This window comes from Rhipicephalus sanguineus, chromosome 1 (genome assembly GCF_013339695.2).
Source record: "Rhipicephalus sanguineus isolate Rsan-2018 chromosome 1, BIME_Rsan_1.4, whole genome shotgun sequence".
Taxonomy (NCBI): domain Eukaryota; kingdom Metazoa; phylum Arthropoda; class Arachnida; order Ixodida; family Ixodidae; genus Rhipicephalus; species Rhipicephalus sanguineus.
Window position 1 is genome coordinate 250,444,473 of NC_051176.1, and position 18,382 is coordinate 250,462,854.

The 18,382-nt window shown below is 45.9% G+C and overlaps 1 protein-coding gene across 1 annotated transcript; it reads left to right on the forward strand.

The window, feature by feature from the left end:
• Positions 1-2,194: 2,194 nt before the first annotated feature.
• LOC119382304 (protein-glutamine gamma-glutamyltransferase K-like) lies at positions 2,195-17,247 on the forward strand. The gene is made up of 6 exons (XM_049412690.1): positions 2,195-2,293; positions 5,225-5,399; positions 6,577-6,653; positions 11,185-11,415; positions 15,700-15,835; positions 17,106-17,247. Exons 1-6 carry the CDS (start codon positions 2,218-2,220, stop codon positions 17,245-17,247), a joined length of 837 nt encoding a protein of 278 aa, XP_049268647.1. The 5' UTR covers positions 2,195-2,217.
• The last annotated feature ends 1,135 nt before the right edge of the window (positions 17,248-18,382 follow it).

Sequence of the window (18,382 nt, forward strand, 5' to 3'; positions counted from 1 at the left end):
AATATGCGATAGCGATACGAATAATATTCATCAAAGGGAGAGGAGTGCAAGTGTAGCCAACTCCCTCAGCGCCGCTGGCCGGGCGTTTTTCCTCGTCATTGACGTTAGCAGGCGTAGTGCTGCCGAAAGGAAAGTCTAGGCACAGGTTGTATACCGCGGACACCACAGCCGTTATAATGTAACAATCCTAAGTCAATGTCATTCCATTTCGCGCTTCATCTGCTGTCAGTCGCTGCTTCCGGACGCGTTGCCAACAACATCAGCCGACCACAAACGGTGCGGCCGTAGGCGAGCGCACAGGAGGGGGGGAGGGGGGCCTCAGTTTTATTGAAAAAACTCATGACAAAGTACCAACCACCTTGCATACTGTAGCCATTTAAACCTACAGTTACAAAATAACATCTCGAAGGCTCTAGTCATTGGCTGTATAAAAACTTGCCAAAGTTTACATATTCGTGTTTTTTTTTTTTTTCTTTCTTTTGTGGTTAAAGCAATCGTTAATGTTCCTTTGCCAAAGTTGTGAACGTTTGTTTTCGCATAAGGGTTGCGGAACTCTAGGGGCGGTTGAAGATGGTTGCCTCACTATTCCAAAAAACTATTCGAATATTATCGATTCGTATTCAATTCGGCGCAATTACTATTTCTATTCATATTCGATTAGGTTCTGAAAATTTCGCTATTCGCACACCCCTACTGGAGACTTCAAAACTGCTGACGACGCTCCGTCTCGGAGACGCGTGTGTGGCAGAGGCATACGCGTGCACCTCGTGGTCGCCCTCCCGACTGGCTGCACGACGCCACCTGCCGCTTCGTCCACTTCAATGCCGACATCGCTGAGAATCTCGGCAAAGCAGCGTAGCCTCGACGCGCAACACCTGTGTTAGCGGGGACGCCGACGTTTCATTCGCATGTCATTAAATATCCCAAAAAGAGCGTCTAAGGCAAGTCGTGAAACGGTTATTTTTCTTCTTCAGACGTTCTCGGCTCGGTTATTAATGTTCATTCTTCAAAAAAGTTTCGCATTGAGAAAGTTCTTTTGCGTGTCATCTATAGCTTCGAAACGCCCAGCTCAGCACGATATTCGCGACTGAATCTGATTGGGGCACCCTTCAGGCAACGTCTTCTCTGTCACGTATAAGCCTGGTCGCCCAGTGATATACCCGACAAGGGGGCATTTGCATTAATCAACGTTCCATGTACGCGATGAGTAAAAGCTGACAAGGGTGAATTCGAGGGGGAAAAAAAAAGAACACTCGCTGTGATGTCGATGCAGCTGTTTGTTCCTTTTTTTCGCTTTTCGTGTTACACGACTGTACGAGTCTCGTAGTGTGGTTTACGAAACGTTATTGTCTGTAAAAGTGTCCACTCGCCACTTACGAAAAGTAGTAATTCGGCACTCGCTCCATGGTGCCCCTACTACACTAAGGTAACTTGCGCAACTCACGTGCACGGTGATCTCTATGCGGAGATCAATTAATCTCACGTGTGATCGCTCTGATACGAAACATCAGTACATTTGGCACGAGGACTCCTAGTTAGACTATACAGTATACAACAGTTCTAGCTACTGAAACACTTTGTAACAGAAGGCATAGCGCAAAAAAAAAGTACAGTCCCCTGAGATAGGGGATCTAGAACAAGCGCTGAACCAGAGTATTGAAGGACTCCGGCTAAATTAAACTCTCGTTGTTTATTTGTTGGCAAGGGCTACCAGGTAGACAGGATATACTTGACTGAATGAAAGAAGGGGAATCGAACGCGCTGTTCTTTTTTGGTCTATATAGGTACATGCGCGACCACAAGGCGGTTTCTACATGCGTGCGTGAGGAAGACTTTCTCCTTATTGTAGAGGTTGCGCCCCCTCTTTTGTGCAGCTCATACCAGCTTTTGTAACCGCTCAATATGTCGGTCTATGACGTTAAACAAACACCGTGTCCTTAGCGCTTGTTCTTCGTATGCCCTAATCTACCTTGTCATTACATCTAACATAGTATGTAGTGAAAAAGTTTTACGAGGGAAACACCTGGTATATGTTACACTCGCTCTATCTTGAGGGGGAAGAAAAGTACATAAATCGTCTTGCGTGAAAGCAGTCCCTTTTGCTCTAACTGCCGAGAGGCGCCCTTTCCCATTATCTCGCTCTTTCTCTCTGAGATGGTGCACTTGGTGCTTTGTGTTGTTTACTATAGGAACTACCACGTTTGGAATGAAGGGTGGATGAGGAGACCGGACCTACCGGCTGGCTATGACGGTTGGCAAGTGCTTGATGGAACTCCGCAAGGACTCAGTATTCGTAAGCATACGTTTGCAGCATGCGCAGGAAAGCGACCGAAGAAAACTGTTATGAGCAGCTATTTATCCCGCTGCCTCACATTAGGCGCACTGCGTTGCGTTGCTGCACATGCGCTAAAAAGCCGTAAAGAATTCGTCATGCTGGGAAACCGAGGCATCGAAATTCTGTTTTCTTGTTATTTTATTATCACTCTCCTTAGTGAAGCTGTTATTGAGCTTAGGTACCGCAGAACGTCAGCGCCGAAATTTCCCTATAAACGTCTACAGAAATTCTCTGAGAGAATCGTTCGAGTTAGCGCCATGCTGTTCCGAGGAAATGGATGTCAAGACCCATCTTGGGGCAAATCTAGAAGTGTGTGTGTGTGTGTGTGTGTGTGTGTGTGTGTGTGTGTGTGTGTGTGTGTGTGTGCGTGTGCGTGTGCGTGTGTGTGTGTGTGTGTGTGTGTGTGTGTGTGTGTGTGTGCAGGGCCGTACCCAGGAATTTTTTTCGGGGGGGGTTTGCGTGTAGAATGGCTGCCATTTTTTAAGATTTATACTGGCTTATTTTCGTGAATAAAACAAGTACATCGCTTACTTGTAATAATTCGATGGTACTTTTCAATTATTTGTACCCAAATAAAGAAATTGGTATGTCAACCTCAAATTCTGGTTAAAGCAAGAAATAAGTTTGGACAATAGCACCACCAAAGCCGGGGACACCGCGACCAACGGCTCCTGATGAAGTAACACAATGTAACCGCGGTTCAAAAACGGTATGTATGTGTTACAAGCTGCCACTGTAGCGTCGCCAGCGCGAAGTCGGCGACGGGAATGGCAGCAGGTTAGGTCGTTCCGTACGTAAGCAGAGACAGTGAAGAGATCAGAGACGTGTGAGGGGAGGCGAACCAGAATGTGTAGGTGCCATGCCACTCACCTTCCTTGGGCATTGCCCAGTGGTAAAGGCGTCACTTTGCCCAGCGTTGACTGTAGAACAAAGGTCACTAGTAGTTGCACTGCGGCCACCATCATTTCCCGGCGGCGCATGGGTGTCCTGCTTGTGTTCGTTCTCAGGTGATTCATATAAACCGGTGCATTCTCCTGAGTCGCTACAGAAGTTCGGACGCGCTTGGCTTTCCACAGTGCTGAGGAGGGCGAAGTTTTATCCTTCGAAGGAGGCGGTTCTTCTCCGTCCGCTTCATCGGTTCGAACTTTCTTGAAGTAAGACGCAAGACTCCTTTGCTTCGTTGTTGCAGAGTGTCTTTTCATTTTGCTGCCGCAATCCTGTGCACGCACACAGAAGTGGCCAGTGGCTCCAAAAAGACGTTTGCGACTGCTTCGACTGCCTGGCGTGAACGGCGGGCGATGTTTTCTTCCTCTCTTATCCACTTTACAGTGGCTAGAATGTAGAAGTGTGATGAACGCGCCGGCTCCCGCGTGGCGCATGTGTTTTCTGAACGCCGCTACAGCTGGTGTGCATGCAGGCCCATTATTGTACTCCAGCTGCAGCAAACTGGATTAACGCTACTTAAAGACCTTTTCACAGAAGACTCCATGGGCACTGCATACTCCCCTTAATATACGTGAACCCCCAAGAATGCACTGCCGAGACATTTGCACTCCCGTGGTACAGTCCAGAAAGGAGGTGTTGCTCCGTTCCTGTGAAAAAGTCACCTTTCACAGACGGCTCCCTGGGCGCCTGCATAATTCTCTCTGGGCTGCGCTAATTAAATAGCCGTGACCCCCCAAAAATGCACTTTGTAGGCTGTGACGTCAGCCTCTGTACTCCCGCGCGCAGCCCAGCTTGGCGGCGTTTTCTCTCCTGTGAAGTTGACCGCTGGTGCCGGATTGTGTGCCAGCTGTATCCTCGCTTTGTGCGCTTTGTAGGGAGGCGCATATACCTTCTGTGTACAGAAGAGGTAGATTTCCTTGCGTGTGGTTAAGGTTGTTCGAAGTTGCTCGGATATGCCAGTCTTTCAGTAGATGTCATCTTCGATGATTCGTTTCGGTGGCGAGGACTACAGTTTGAGAAAAGTTTACCCTGCAGCCTGCGTCTTCGGAGTGCGCCGCTGAGTTTTTCCGCTTAGGGGTTTCGTTCCCTGGCAAATTTGCGCACGTCGTGTTGGTGTTGCCGTTACTGTCGAACTGTTTACGTTCACAGAAGGAGACGCGCTTTTCGTAGGAACCCAAAGCTGACACGTGCGGTCCGCACAGACGGATAACTTCTCCAGCGGCAATGCACAAGGAAAGACATCTGGAATCAATAAAGGAGCTGCTACGGGGTGAAAAGACGAAGGAACGCGAGGGCGAAGTGCAAAGCTGTACAAATAGGGGCAGGTGCGAGGAGGGAGCGCTGAGGTGTTCTGGTAAAAGGGTAGGTTTGAAGAAAGGAAGAAGAGGGAAGCAATGCCAGGAAAGTTGCAGTGTAACTTTGGCAGCTGGTGGTCGCTGTGAAGGCGTGTAAATATTTAGTATCACCCGAAAACTTAAAGCATCAAAAAAATTTCGGGGGGGGTCAGAACCCCCTCAACCCCCCCCCTAGTTACGGGCCTGTGTGTGTGTGTGTGTGTGTGTGTGTGTGTGTGGTGTGTGTGTGGTGTGTGTTGTGAGAGTGAGTGAGTGAGTGAGGTGAGTGAGTGAGTTGAGTGAGTGAGTGAGTGAGTGAGGTGAGTGAGTGAGTGAGTTACACCCCTACTCCTTAAGCTCGCTTAGATAGATAGATAGATAGATAGATAGATAGATAGATAGATAGATAGATAGATAGATAGATAGATAGATAGATAGATAGATAGATAGATAGATAGATAGATAGATAGATAGATAGATAGATAGATAGATAGATAGATAGATAGATAGATAGATAGATAGATAGATAGATAGATAGATAGATAGATAGATAGATAGATAGATAGATAGATAGATAGATAGATCGTTGTCGCTCTTTCCTCCGCCACAGAGTCTCAGCTGTTCGAGGTGGGCCCCTTCCCTGTGCGTGGTGTGTTCGACGACAAGATCGACATGCCTTTCGATGGCAACGTGGCACGTGCTGCCGTCAAGGCCACCTTTCGCTACTTCATCGCTGACCCCAATAACCCTTCCGGATGGCGACTCGTCAAAGTGCAAGAAAACGAGTGAGATGTGTACAATTTTATGCTTGGTCATTTTTTGGTTTGATAATAATACATGCTGTACAATAGCATCGGTGTAAAGCGCCAACGATCTTGTTTTTTTTTTCCTTAGATAGTTAAAAATTTAACGCCATGATAGGCTTTCACTAAGACTATTGAACTAAGAAAAGGAAGCACTTGTCCAAGCAGTTGATGTCGCTCTGGGAATATGCGCACAAATAAAACTGTTAGTGTCTGCTCATAATGCATACGAATAAAATATTGACCAGTGACAGCCTTCTCAACTTTGTGCATCGTTTTACACCGCTTTATTTTGCAAGTTTCAATGTTACTGTTTCTCGCTCCAAAACTTTACCCAAAACGTAATCTGCCGCAGACTCAGTATTGTCTCTGACACCAATTACTATTGTTCATATGTCACTACAACATCGATACGCTAAGTGTAAGTTTGTCGACGTCTGTTGTACTGTTTTCGTGTCTTTCTTGAACTAGATGGCTCATGAAAGTTGTGATTGGTACATCTAAATCGATAAAAGCGGGCGCTAATAAAGTACTAAGCTTTCCTTCAAAATGAGTTACCTTTACTCATTTCTAGCTTCCCGAGACAACTTAGTTCTATAGTTCCTCGCTGGCATGTTCGTTGGAAAGAGGCAGCATCGCGCTCCCTCGCCTACCACCATGCCGCCAACAGGCACCATTCGCGTGATGTATTTTGTCACTGTGCGACAACAGAGAAGTCGGGAAGATACATACTCGTGCCACTTAAGGAAAGGGAATACAAGATGCCGACCACAGTGGCGTGAACGAAAGATTTAGAAGTTTAGGCATTATACTTAGACGTTTCAAAGCTGAACAAGTTTTCACATGCATGTTGAAGCCGGAAAGCACAACCTATTTTACAACATCTAATTGAACGATGTGCTATAGTTCCTTTTTCTATATTTTAACCCAGCGGCTGAGATTAACCCGCAGACCTCCACTGCGATCTTTCTCAAGCATAAGTGTTGCTTTCAAATATTGGGCTTCATAGGTCAATTAAATCCAAAATGAAAAAAAAAACATGATTCAGTGGTTTCCCGTTTGAAGTTTTGATAGCCTTATTCCCCTGGAAGCATTTGATACGCATTTCATTGCTAGAAAACTCATAAAATCACGTGCGTTCCGTCCTTTGTCCGTTTAGGTGCGGCAAGCTTATCGTCACCGAGGCACTAGGAACAGGGATGATCGAAGACATCACTTATAACTACAAACGGCGACGTAAGTAACTTTATTCACATTCGTGTTCGTAGTGGAATATATATATATACATATATATTATTATTACTTTTCTGCTTACTACAGATGCCCGCTAAATACAAAAAAAAATCACAGCATATCCACGGGGTGAATGATGATGAGTGGGGCGAAGCTACGGAGGGAATCATCTGTAAACCGTGAAACTCTTCCGTGAAATGCGCCCAGTACATAATATAAAGAGTGTGAAACATCGTGTATATATTAAACATCAAACTTTTATTGTACTGTTGGTTTACGTGGTCCCTTCATTATCACTTGTGATCGGTGAAATGCAAGGAAGTCCGCTCCCGAGCGAAAGAGCGCCAAGAGCGACCGCATTCCCCGCTCGCCCTGTGCGAATTAAAGGCAAGGCTAGAGGGAAGACAGGACGCGCGTTCCACGACGCGAGGTCGGTAGCATGCCCAACGAAAGCCAACGGAACGCGATCGTGCAAGTGCTCCGGCTTCGCATCGCCTCATGGTTCCATTTAGCGTCCCAAAACCAAATATATTGCTCAAGGTGTGCCTTGCGTTTTTCGTAGAAATAATTTCTTTATCATGTACATTAAGACGAAAAGTTGAAAGCTCACTAGAGTGTATCGCCCGCAAGGTATGTCTTTTAGTGTGATTTAACTCTCCTACGGCAGGGTCCTCGCGCCGTTGCCGGTCCACCTCGCCCGTTGACGATCGGGCGAGGTGGCTACATGCAACTACTACTACTACACTTTAAGAAAAACATCTGGCGTTCTTTCGTTCTGCTTTTACAAAACATCTGGCGTCTTTCGTTGGTTTATTTCATCAATCAACGGCGTTTTGAACAAAATTTTTATTGTTTAATCACGCACAGGAGAAATCTCACCAGGCACTACCTTGGAGGTAAACAATGGCTGCTAATGGGAATGAGAGACAGAAGAAGTCGGCTTTTAGCTAACACTTACACTTCTACTTACGTTTCCTACTGGAACATGCCAATGGCTGCTAATGGGGAATGAGAGACAGAAGAATTCGGCTTTTAGTTAACGCGCACGCTGCGAATTTTTTATTGTTCAACAACGCACAGGAGAAATCTCCCACCGGCACCACCTTGGAGGTCAAAGCGTAAGACTTGTTACGGACTACTACGACGACTACGAGGGACGAACGGGTGCCGCCTTAAGGAGCTTCGCCCCTAAAAATACGTCAGAGGAGGTTGGCTTGCCGAGGCCAGCGGAACCACGTGACGCTCCCTCAAGTTTCTTTTTCTTTTTTTTAACAGCGGAGTTGCTTAAGCCGACCGTTAGTCCGTGCAGAGCGAACAGAAATTATCATCATGAATCGGCACGCACAATCTTCCTCGTCTTCTTCATTGTCGTCGTTTTCTGCTGTTTCGCTCCCGGAACACGTGCGCCGATTTCTCCGGTGCGGGATGCAATTAATATGTTGGCTGAGAGAACGAGTACACAGAGATAGAGGGGAAGAAAGAGAAATAAAGATAGAGAAACAGAGAAATTCCTGGGAAAAAAATCCTTGGGTAGATTCGAACCCGCGTACCCAAGATCCGAAGGCGAGCGTCTTAACCACTCGGCTGGCCAGGCACGCCAGCAGAGCACAGCATAGCCTTGTATAGTATAGTGTAGTATAGTGTAGGGGGTAGAAGTTAAGTTGACGAGGACAGATTTGAGGGTGAGGAGGAGGAAAATGAGGAGGGGAGAACGAGTACAGAGAGAGAGAGAAAGAATCGAAAGAGAAAGAGAGAAATATATAGAAAAAGAAATAGAAAGCAAGAGAAAGACAGAAATAGAAATAGAAAGAAATAGAAAGACAGTAAAAGATAGAAGGCGAGAGAACGACTACAGAGAGAGAGAGAGATAAAGAAAGACACAGAAAGAGAGAGAAAAGTAGACGGAAAGAAAGGGAAGAAAGAGAGAAAAATGTAGAAAGAAATAGATAGAAAGAGATATAAAGAAACAGATACAGAAAAAGATAGAAAAAAAGAGAGCACGCATAGCCATGTATAGTATAGAATAGAAAGGGGTGGGAAAGACATTTACAAGCATCTGGAATCCAGTCATTTCTTTTTCAAAAATCAGCATGGTTTCCGAAAGGGCTTTTCGTGTGAGACCCAGATGTTTGAATTTACCACAGAGCTTCATGCAAATATGGACAATAATTATCAAACTGATTGCGTGTTCCTCGACTATTCGAAGGCGTTTGACCGGGTCGCACACTGTCGCCTGATATCGAAACTTTCCGCCCTGAAATAAGACTCCCTTACATTATCATGGCTTCGCAATTTCCTGTCGAATCGTCAGCAGTACACAACAGTTAACAATTTCTCTTCTTCCCTATCCGACGTTTCTTCAGGTGTACCACAGGGCAGCGTACTCGCGCCATTACTTTTCCTCATATTCATCAATGATCTTCCGCAACACGTCTCTTCTTGCATCAGGGTGTTCGCTGACGACTGCATTATTTACCGTCCAATCAAGAACAGTGAAGATCACTTGTCACTTCAAAACGACCTCGACGTAATTAATGGTTGGTGTAGTACATGGCTCATGACACTAAATGTCTCAAAATGCAAAGTAATGTCGTTCACACGTAAACCTAGTATATCCGAATTCTCTTACAGCATTAATCATTCCATTCTATCAACTGCAACACAATATCGGTACTCGGGCGTGATACTAACACCTAATCTATCCTGGTCCGACCACATTAGGGCAATATGTGCCAGCGCCTCGAAATCACTGGGTTTCTTGAGACGTAACTTGAAAGCTGCACCATCAAGCATTCGCAAAATTATCTTAACACTGGTTCGCCCTCAACTAGAATATGCCTGCTCGATTTGGTCTCCCCATCAAAAATACTTAATTGATTCACTGGAAAAAATCCAGAATAGAGCAAGCCGCTTCATTGCCAATAACTACAGTCCGCGTTCCAGTATACCACAAATAAAACAGGAACTTTCACTCCCACTTTTGAACATTCGTCGCGACATTGCCTTGCTGTCATTCTTTCACAAAATTACACATTCCTCCCGAATCACCGTCACTGGTCTGCAAAAACTATATCTCACTTCACGTAGACTACACAATCATCTTAGCTATTCCCGTGTATATGGCTCAACAAACGCGTTCAATCAGTCTGCACTTCCACGTGCTATCCGTCTGTGGAACAGTTTGCCTGACGACATTGCATCCCAGACAAACTTTGACACATTCCGTCATATCCTATCAAGCCACTTCAAGAACCTCAGCAAGTAGATGCCGTATCGTAATTCATTGGTCCGTATTGGTCCGTTTTTGTGATTGCCACATCCATGCGTGAATCTATAGTGAATGTTGAACTTTTGTACATGTTGATGCTTGTTGTTTTGTACATGTTGAACTTTTGTACATGTCGATGCTTGTTGTAAGACTTATTATTTTGGAATTCTTTCTTTTGTATTTTTTTCTGTTTGAAGTGTATATATGTATCCACCCCCCCCCCCTTAGTGAATTGTTTCTTTAGTATTTTTCTCCAGCTTGAGGTGTATTATATGTACTGCCCCCCTTACTCAATGCCCCTCATCGGGCATGTAAGGCACTTTGAACTAAATAAATAAAAGTAAGAAGCGAGAGGGTAGAAACCTAGCCAAGCCAGGACCAGCTAGGTGCCCACCAGCTTGCTGTGACCCAGCCTTGCGCGTACATGCAGGAGAGATGTACTATCGCGCTCAGTACGAGCTACATCACGCGAACGCATGGCCGAGCGCTCTGCAAGGTTGTGCAGTGGCGCCGATCATGACATAATTTCGAGTTATCGGGAGAGAGTTTGGCTGTCGCTGCGAGCGCGCATCGCCTCCACTTGCTTTCACCCTCGCCCTCGTTTTGCCCTGCGGTGATATCAGCTTCGAAAATGATAACTTCGAGGATGAAAGCAAGCAAGTGGGGGCGATGCGCTCTCGCACGAGCGCGCATCGCCCCTTTCTGTGTTGTTAGTTCGCGCCCGTCCTGTGTATACCTGTGCGTTCTTTTCGTGCGCCCTTCGTGTTTGAGCAGCACGCTGCAAGTGTCGAGCTGTGACAATTGTTCGCGCTCGTCTTGTGTGTGTTCTTTTCGTGCGTCTTTTGTGCTTGAGCAGCGCGCTGCAAGTTTCGAGCTGGTTGCCGTTCTGCGCGTAACATTCCAATTTCTTGCTATTGCATTCACTGCTTCGGCCTTGCGGTGAAACTGTGACTTCAAATTTGCTTACACTGACGGTGATAAATCCGCTGCGCGCGAATCGCCCACGTACCAACCTTTTTACGGTGGCATATTTGGATGTTTCCATCTTTTGGCTTTATAAACTCCAGAGGAAGATAAATGTAGCTCACAGGTTCATAAATCCTGTAATTGCTAACAACGCGCAATGCGAAAAGTGAGCTGCGTACAAAAGTCGGAGCTGCCAGCAGCACTACATCGCGTTGCTGACCTATCCTGTAATTCGCACGCCAGCGCGCCCAAGGCGACACGCGATACCATGACGATATTAACGACAAAACCATCCCGCAGCCATGCCCATGGCACGCCACGCCAAGGAGGAACTGGTGAAAGTGAAGCTGCAGCACGAAAAGTCGGTGCCGCTGGGCCAGCCTATCGCCGTCGCCTGCATCGTCATCAACAACCTGGAGAAGCCGTTCCAGGCCCAGCTCACTATCACCATCACATCGGTGACGTACAACGACCGGTTCCCACGGACGATCTCGACCGAGGTGCACAACGTCACCATGCCGGCAGGTGCCGGTAAGCGGTTCGGCTGCTTCAACGAGCTCGTTCCACTATCATTGCAACAGTTTTTCTGGAGGGGAATTACTCAAGTCCACATACATACATACATACATACATACATACATACATACATACATACATACATACATACATACATACATACATACATACATACATACATACATACATACATACATACATACATACATACATACATACATACATACATAGTCGGTGTCAAAAGTTTAGAGACCACAAAGCCTGAGAAAACGTTATATTTTCCAGAAATCTGTTACTATTATGTCGAACTGCACAGTATGTGTTGTTAGCGTGATGTAGAACAGGACGGAAATCTAAACCCAACACTGCCTCCTGAAGCGGAGGGCATATTCAGCTTTTTCTCTGATGGTTCCTAAACTTTTGACGTTGACTGCACATATCAATGTCATTTAAGAACACAAAAAAAGCATTTAATATTTTTTTACTACTATACGTTTTAACGAAATGAAGCCCTTTGGGCAACCTCAAACCAAGTGCTCAGTTTTTGAAGTTTGCTTGATAGTATTTCCTTTCGGCGCAGAGGGGGCTAAATGTTGTGCGGGGTGCTTTCTTTTTTAGACGATACAGATTTGTTATAAAAATGCTATGACAATCACGCTCCTGTCATCTTAGCATACGAACTCTACTTTTCCGCAGCTAAAGTAGTATTGGAATGATTAATTAACAAAAACTCATTAATTAACTTTTTCAATTATTTGCTGTAAGGCAGTTGTTTACATGGGAAAGTTGTAGGCCGTTACGATTTATAGCATACATTTTTTAGAGATCACGAGTATTTCGCGTAATTTGAAATATTCATAATCCCATTTTATAGGCGATCTCGAAACCAAGCGTGCTGGGCGCGCGGGAAATGCAGCCGCTCTGTCACGTCTGACCGAAACCATGCGTGACGAGGCAGTGACGAAAATTCAATCAAGGCGCGAAGAAGCATAATCTGGTCTGGAAAAATGGCAAGTCGTCTGAAATACTGAAATCGGCCACTTATTCCTTGCATGCAATGCGTAGTGCTTATCTGATTCCTTCTTAAACTATAAGCAGGCACAAAAGTACTCTTTTGTCGGTCTACAAGAAGAAGCGCCGCAGTGGCTGCCCCGAGTTTTATGATGTATAGACGGTTTCGCTGTTTACAAACACAGACCCTGGACGGCTTCCGGTTTCGTGCACTGTCGTAGCATTGGCGGGGAGCAAAGCCTTTGCGGGTAGCCCGCAGATTTTCAACACTTCTCACCCTGTGCCTAGCTAAATATTTCAAATAAAGATGCTTCTAATCTATACGCAACATTATGAGAGTTAGTCCTTAACCTATGCGCCTTCCTTTTATCTGAAGGCGGAAAAAGGGCCTTTCCTTACTCTGAACGCGCTTTCCGCTTCTGTGTGAGAGAGTGATAAATGAAGAACCGGAAGTTTCTTGGGGTACAACACGTCCTGCTACTATAGCAGTCTTGAAACCATCTATAGAGGAAAAGAAAGGTGCCTATTGCGGTTTTCTTACGCATAGCGCGAAAGCACACGCAAAGGTAAAGCGATCCGCTAGCGCAAGTGAATGACTTCCTGCTTTACACGACAAGACACTGCCGTGACGCGCTTTCATTCGGATTTCGTCACTTCCTTGTCACTAGTAGTTCCGGCCTGATCTAACCGAGCGTCCCCGTTTCCTGCGCGCCGGGCGCGCTCGGTTTCACGTATCGCCATTAAATTTCGGTTAGGAATATCCCAAACTACGTGCAACTTCCACCATTTCTAAAAGGTTTGTATGCCTTATCGTTGGTGGCCGCGTTAGTTTCAGAATAAGCTCTACCGTTCCCGTTGCGCGCTCAAGCTTATCAGAACCATCTAAAATAATCGGGAACCTTCGACATTCCGACGCGGTGCGCGCAAGGCAGTGGTTACACGTGTAACGGGTCGGTTACATGAAAAATAGAAAAGGAAGCGCGCGTGGCAGTGTCATTAACGATGTCTGGCACATCCGGCTAACAGCACAGATCACTTACGAAGTAAAAGTTCTGTGCATTCAAGCCCTGATCTTCGACCGTATTGCAAAACGATATAACTCGGCGGTGAGACGATGTAACAAGCTCGACAACACACAAAGCCTCCCGTTTTCACATCAGACACAGCGTCCCTTAGCGCGTCTATGAGATGACCAGGTGGTTCTTCAAGTATCCCCTTCCCAGTGAGGATGCATTGCTGCTCCTTTGCTTCCGGTCTCCCTCCGCAGAGAAAGCGTTCCAGATGGTCGCCCAACCACAAGACTACATCAGGAAACTCCGCGGTGAATGTATCATCACCGTCGAGGCAACCCTCAAGTACAGCATGGACTTGGCCTACGCAAGGAGCGTCGCGACTCTACAGTTACCGAAGCTCAACGTTGATGTAAGTCCTTCACCGAGCTGAAGCTGCACCGCTGAAAGCTCATGCAAAATTTTCAAGCGGTCTCAATTGCGATTCTAGTGTTACGTATGAAGCGTATTGGAAAGGCTTTTTTTTATCATCATTGTGTTTGTTTTTTCACACAGAAAAAAAGATAAAATTTTGGAGACTTATGATGAAAAGTTGATTGACTGCTCTTGATATTCTCACTAATTTCTCAAAAATCGCAGTCGCGAATATTTTAAACATCTTATTGCATATACAACACCGCAAATTCCACAACAAGCATAACGCTGCGCCCGCTTCGTCGAACGTTAGAATCCGGTCAGCTTAACTTATTATACGTCGCCTGAACCAGAAGAAAGTTCTGGAAATGGGACTTTTGCGATATTTCTGCCACCGTAAGGCAAGTACGCAATAATTTAAAAAGGACGACGCTTGCACACTTGCAATCATTCTGTGAAGTGCATTACACAGAAGTGTAATAACCATTTTTGTTGACGAGTCACAGAGCCATGAATTAGAGTGAATACGATGATCTGAACAGAAGGACTAGATTTTTTCGCTTGTTAAAACACCATGAACACAATAGACAATGAAGCCCCAGGGAGCCATCGCAAAAATACCTCTTTTTTTTCTAAATTCAAATGTGCGTAATAAAGAAAATGGGAACGAAAGTGTGCGAAAAGGCAGCTTGCCGCCAGTCGAGTTAGAGCTGCCAAAATCGAGACAACCTCGTTTGCGCTGTTAAACCCAACTTTTCACATTTAAAATCTTTTTTTCTTCTGTTTCAATTTTAATGAACAACTCGAAAACGCAAATAAGGATGATTTGGTCTGTATAATTGTACGCGTGTATCAATTTCGACATATGTCACTGAGATCAGCTCACCGAACACCCAATCATACGCATTTTGCGCGTCACCCTTATTTAAAGGCGTTGTAGTTGAGCCAGCATTCACGCACCTCTTTATAGACCCATGAAATACCTTTCGTCGAAGCTAGATTTTTCTTTAGATTTTTTTTAATCTATATGCTGATGCTAGCCTATTCCCTACACAAGTTATCCAAGCGAGTTCCCTAAACAAAAACGCTGAATCTAAATAAAATTTCAACAGTAAAATGGTAGTTGTTAGTGGCCTCGTAAACAAATATTTTTGCTTGCCGTACGCCCGAACCTGACAAGCAGCTGAATGGTAAAACTTAAAGGACAACTAACAGCGTTGGCGTTTTCTGGACGAATATGTGATGACAAATAAGCGTTAAGAAGGTATTCTCATAACTCATAAATTTGCCTACCTAGTAACAAAAACAAAGTATATTAACTTGGAGCTAAATTTTATTATGCTTATACAAGAACCTTTCTGTCGGCTGTGACCGAGCGTACCTTCCTAAGGCGCACAAAAAGCGCTCTAATCGTTGCACTTACGTAGCCGATCATCGAAGGTCTGCTGTAATGACAGTTGAAATTATGCATGATCCTTCTTTTTTACTAATATATGCTTCTCTACGGCCCCAGCCCACGATATCGATGAGAATAGAAAAAGTTAAACTGAACCGCAAGCTGTCCTGAGTTTGAGGTTGCCAACATTGGTTCACTATACAGCATGGCCCGACTGTCGATGATGATGCCGGTAGCATAAATTCCTTGAGCGAATTCGCTTAAGATGCACCTTTAGTTTGCAAGTCGTTCAAATAACTTACTACAAAGCGCGTGAGCTGCCTCATACCGTCTGACTGACTGACTGTCTGCGACTGCGTATAATGCCTTCACAACAAGGATACTACATCGCGCTGACTGTGTTAAAAACGCTCATTTTTTTTCGTATTTCTTTCTGCGCCGTAAGAGTTCCCTGTTTCATTTTGGCAGGTGACGCCGTGGGACGCAACGGAGAGGTCCACTACAACGTGTCCATGAAAAACCCACTGGCGATTCCACTCACGAGCTGCGAGCTTGCCGTGGAGCTTCCGGGCTCTACACGATTCTTGAGACCCACTCCCGCTGGGTAAGCACCAGGAGAGACGGCTCAGTAAAAACGTCACCAGAGCCTCCCTATCGACGCACTCGGAGGGTCAAAACATGCTGCGCGTTCTGTTTGACGTAACTTGGTGGGATTCTAGCATGACAATCTGGGCAAGCCGTGCGCGCTCGTTTCAGGAAAGGTTCGTAAGATGCGCAACGAGGCGAAACAGGAAGATGAGGCACGTGCCTTCCTTCGCATTTCGCTCGTATTCTGAGCGCCTTTTTTTTCCAAAGTGGACGTCATTCACGCCAATCCACCGCGAATTCGCACGAGAGCAAACTACGTCCTCAAAAGTAACGATTCGGCCATGCTTAGATGTTCCACAGGTTTGAGAAGTACATCCTCTTACGGAGGTGAAGTCAAAGTGTGTACTTATAGTCCCCTTGCGAACCTGAAGACAACCCGCCACGGTGGTCTAGTGGTTGTGGTGCTCGACTGCTGACCCGGAGGTCGCGGGATCGAATCCCGGCCGCGGCGGCCGCATTTTCGATGGAGGCGAAAACGCTTGAGGCCCGTGTACTTAGATTTAGGTGCATGTCAAAGAACACCAGGTGGTCAAAGAACACACTCCTCCTACGGCGTCCCTCATAACCATATCCTGGTTTTAGGACGTTAAACTCTAACAATTATTATATTAACCTCAAGACACCCCTTTCTTTGTGTGCGTGAGAGAGGGATGGCCCGCTAAAATAGTTCATGTCAGTTACAAATATTTACACCGGTGCGCAACTGTTACTTCAAAAGATAACACGCTCATTCGCGAAATTGTCACCACGAAGTAGAGCGTTCAGTGCTTCCTTTTTTCTCGCCATGCAGTGTTATGGGCAACGCATTGAGCTGCATATTATCAGAAAAGAACCACTTCGGTCCTCATTTTATCAGCTACTACAGACGATTTTAGGGATGGGTCTCGGTGCCGCCATATTGGGATGTAGCCTTGTTGCTTTGTATCTTTAACAACTAAACGAACAGTGCTACGATGGACGCATACGCATGAAAACGGTTGGATTGGTGTATTCGATGTTTCGTGACCTTAATAATTCACGTCGCGATATACAAAAATAAGAAAACATTCGTTTACAAGCCTAAGGTAGTGGCACTCATGTGCCTTGGATAAAATCGTCTACGACGTCTCTAAGCGTCGAGCAAGTGCGGACAAATTTCGAAATCGTACAAGACAACTATCCGTCTACACCTCCGGAGTATGCGCGCGTGAGGGCGCCACGCACTTGTTCTGCTTCTTCTGGCGCAGGTCGGTGGAGCCCTACGGCGTCTTCTTCAAGAGCGGCAGCATAGTCCGCACGTCAGAGTACACGCACGAATTCAACGCGGCCTTCCACTGCCGCGAGATGCCCATGATGAGTGGCTCCCGCAGCCTAGAGGCGTCCTCGTGACCTCGCGTTTTCCAGCAACGCGATTGTTGGGCAATAAAATCGAGAGATCGACAAAGCCTGTGTAAATTTATTTTGAGCACTCATTGCATCTTCGTAGAAAATCTAAACACGTGACATTTGAATTTAGCTCATTTGAACGTACCACATTTTAACACACAGCAGCCCCACTCACGCCGGACAAATGACCTCTGCGTCTGGAAAGCGTCAAGTGCACCTCAAGCTGCCGGCGCATTCTTATGCGGAAGTCGCTCTACCAGTTGACACAAGCGGCGAGAGAGCTCACTTTGCAGGATAACAGGAAGTATCATCACCGCCACGTGTAGGACTTGCTCCCTGTAATGGGAACACCTGACATGAGACATAAAAAAAGAGCATTTTTTTCGTAATTTCTTTATCGTACGTCGATGAGATGCTTAGGATATATGCAATGTATGTATGTACATGGCATGGCTTGCTTTACCTTCAATGAACAGCTGGTATGCAGAGTTTGGTTATTATTTAGCTTTTATTAAACGCAAGTACGGAGACGTTCAACCTCATTACACGCAAGGCTTGCTACCATTGCTGCCTCCAAAGAAATCCCCGACAAGTCTCACAGCAAGAGCTTTCTCTTAAACAACATTTCTTGAGTTACAAATTTCAGTGGCACCGGTGGCATAGCTCGCGCCGGCGAGGGTACAGGAATGCGGGTGTACTCAAATGCAGCCCTCGAAGGTGCGCTGGTCACATGCGCATTTATATGCGCCGTTTTCCAGCAATTGGTGCTCTCTCGATCGTGGGCTTGTCAGTGATCAGCCGTTTACGATGGGGCAATCTGACCTTTTATCGAGGTCACTTGTCATTTCACGTTGTCACACTTCATTGTTGCATTTAATAATTTTCACACATGACCGCCGTTGTTGCCTGTGGCAACAGAAGCGTTGCGCTGCTAAGCATGTGGGTGACTTAAGATACGATTCCCGGCATGGAGAAGGATAAATTTAGGAGGGAGCATTGCGCAATGATAAAGAAAGAAAGAAGCTGGAGGGGGGGGGGGGGGGGGGGGGCTACGGATTAATTTACATCCTCGAGGTTCTTTAACGTGCCCCTAAATCTAAGCCCCCGGGTGTTTCTGCGTTTCGCCCCCATCGAAATG

Excerpts from the sequence above, each read along its gene's own strand:
- LOC119382304 (XM_049412690.1), top strand. The coding sequence starts at position 2,218 with ATGAGGAGACCGGACCTACCGGCTGGCTATGACGGTTGGCAAGTGCTT. Across the intron at positions 2,294-5,224 it reads TCCGCAAGGACTCAGTATTC|AGTCTCAGCTGTTCGAGGTG; the intron begins GTAAGCATACGT and ends CCTCCGCCACAG. Across the intron at positions 15,836-17,105 it reads TTGAGACCCACTCCCGCTGG|GTCGGTGGAGCCCTACGGCG; the intron begins GTAAGCACCAGG and ends CTTCTGGCGCAG.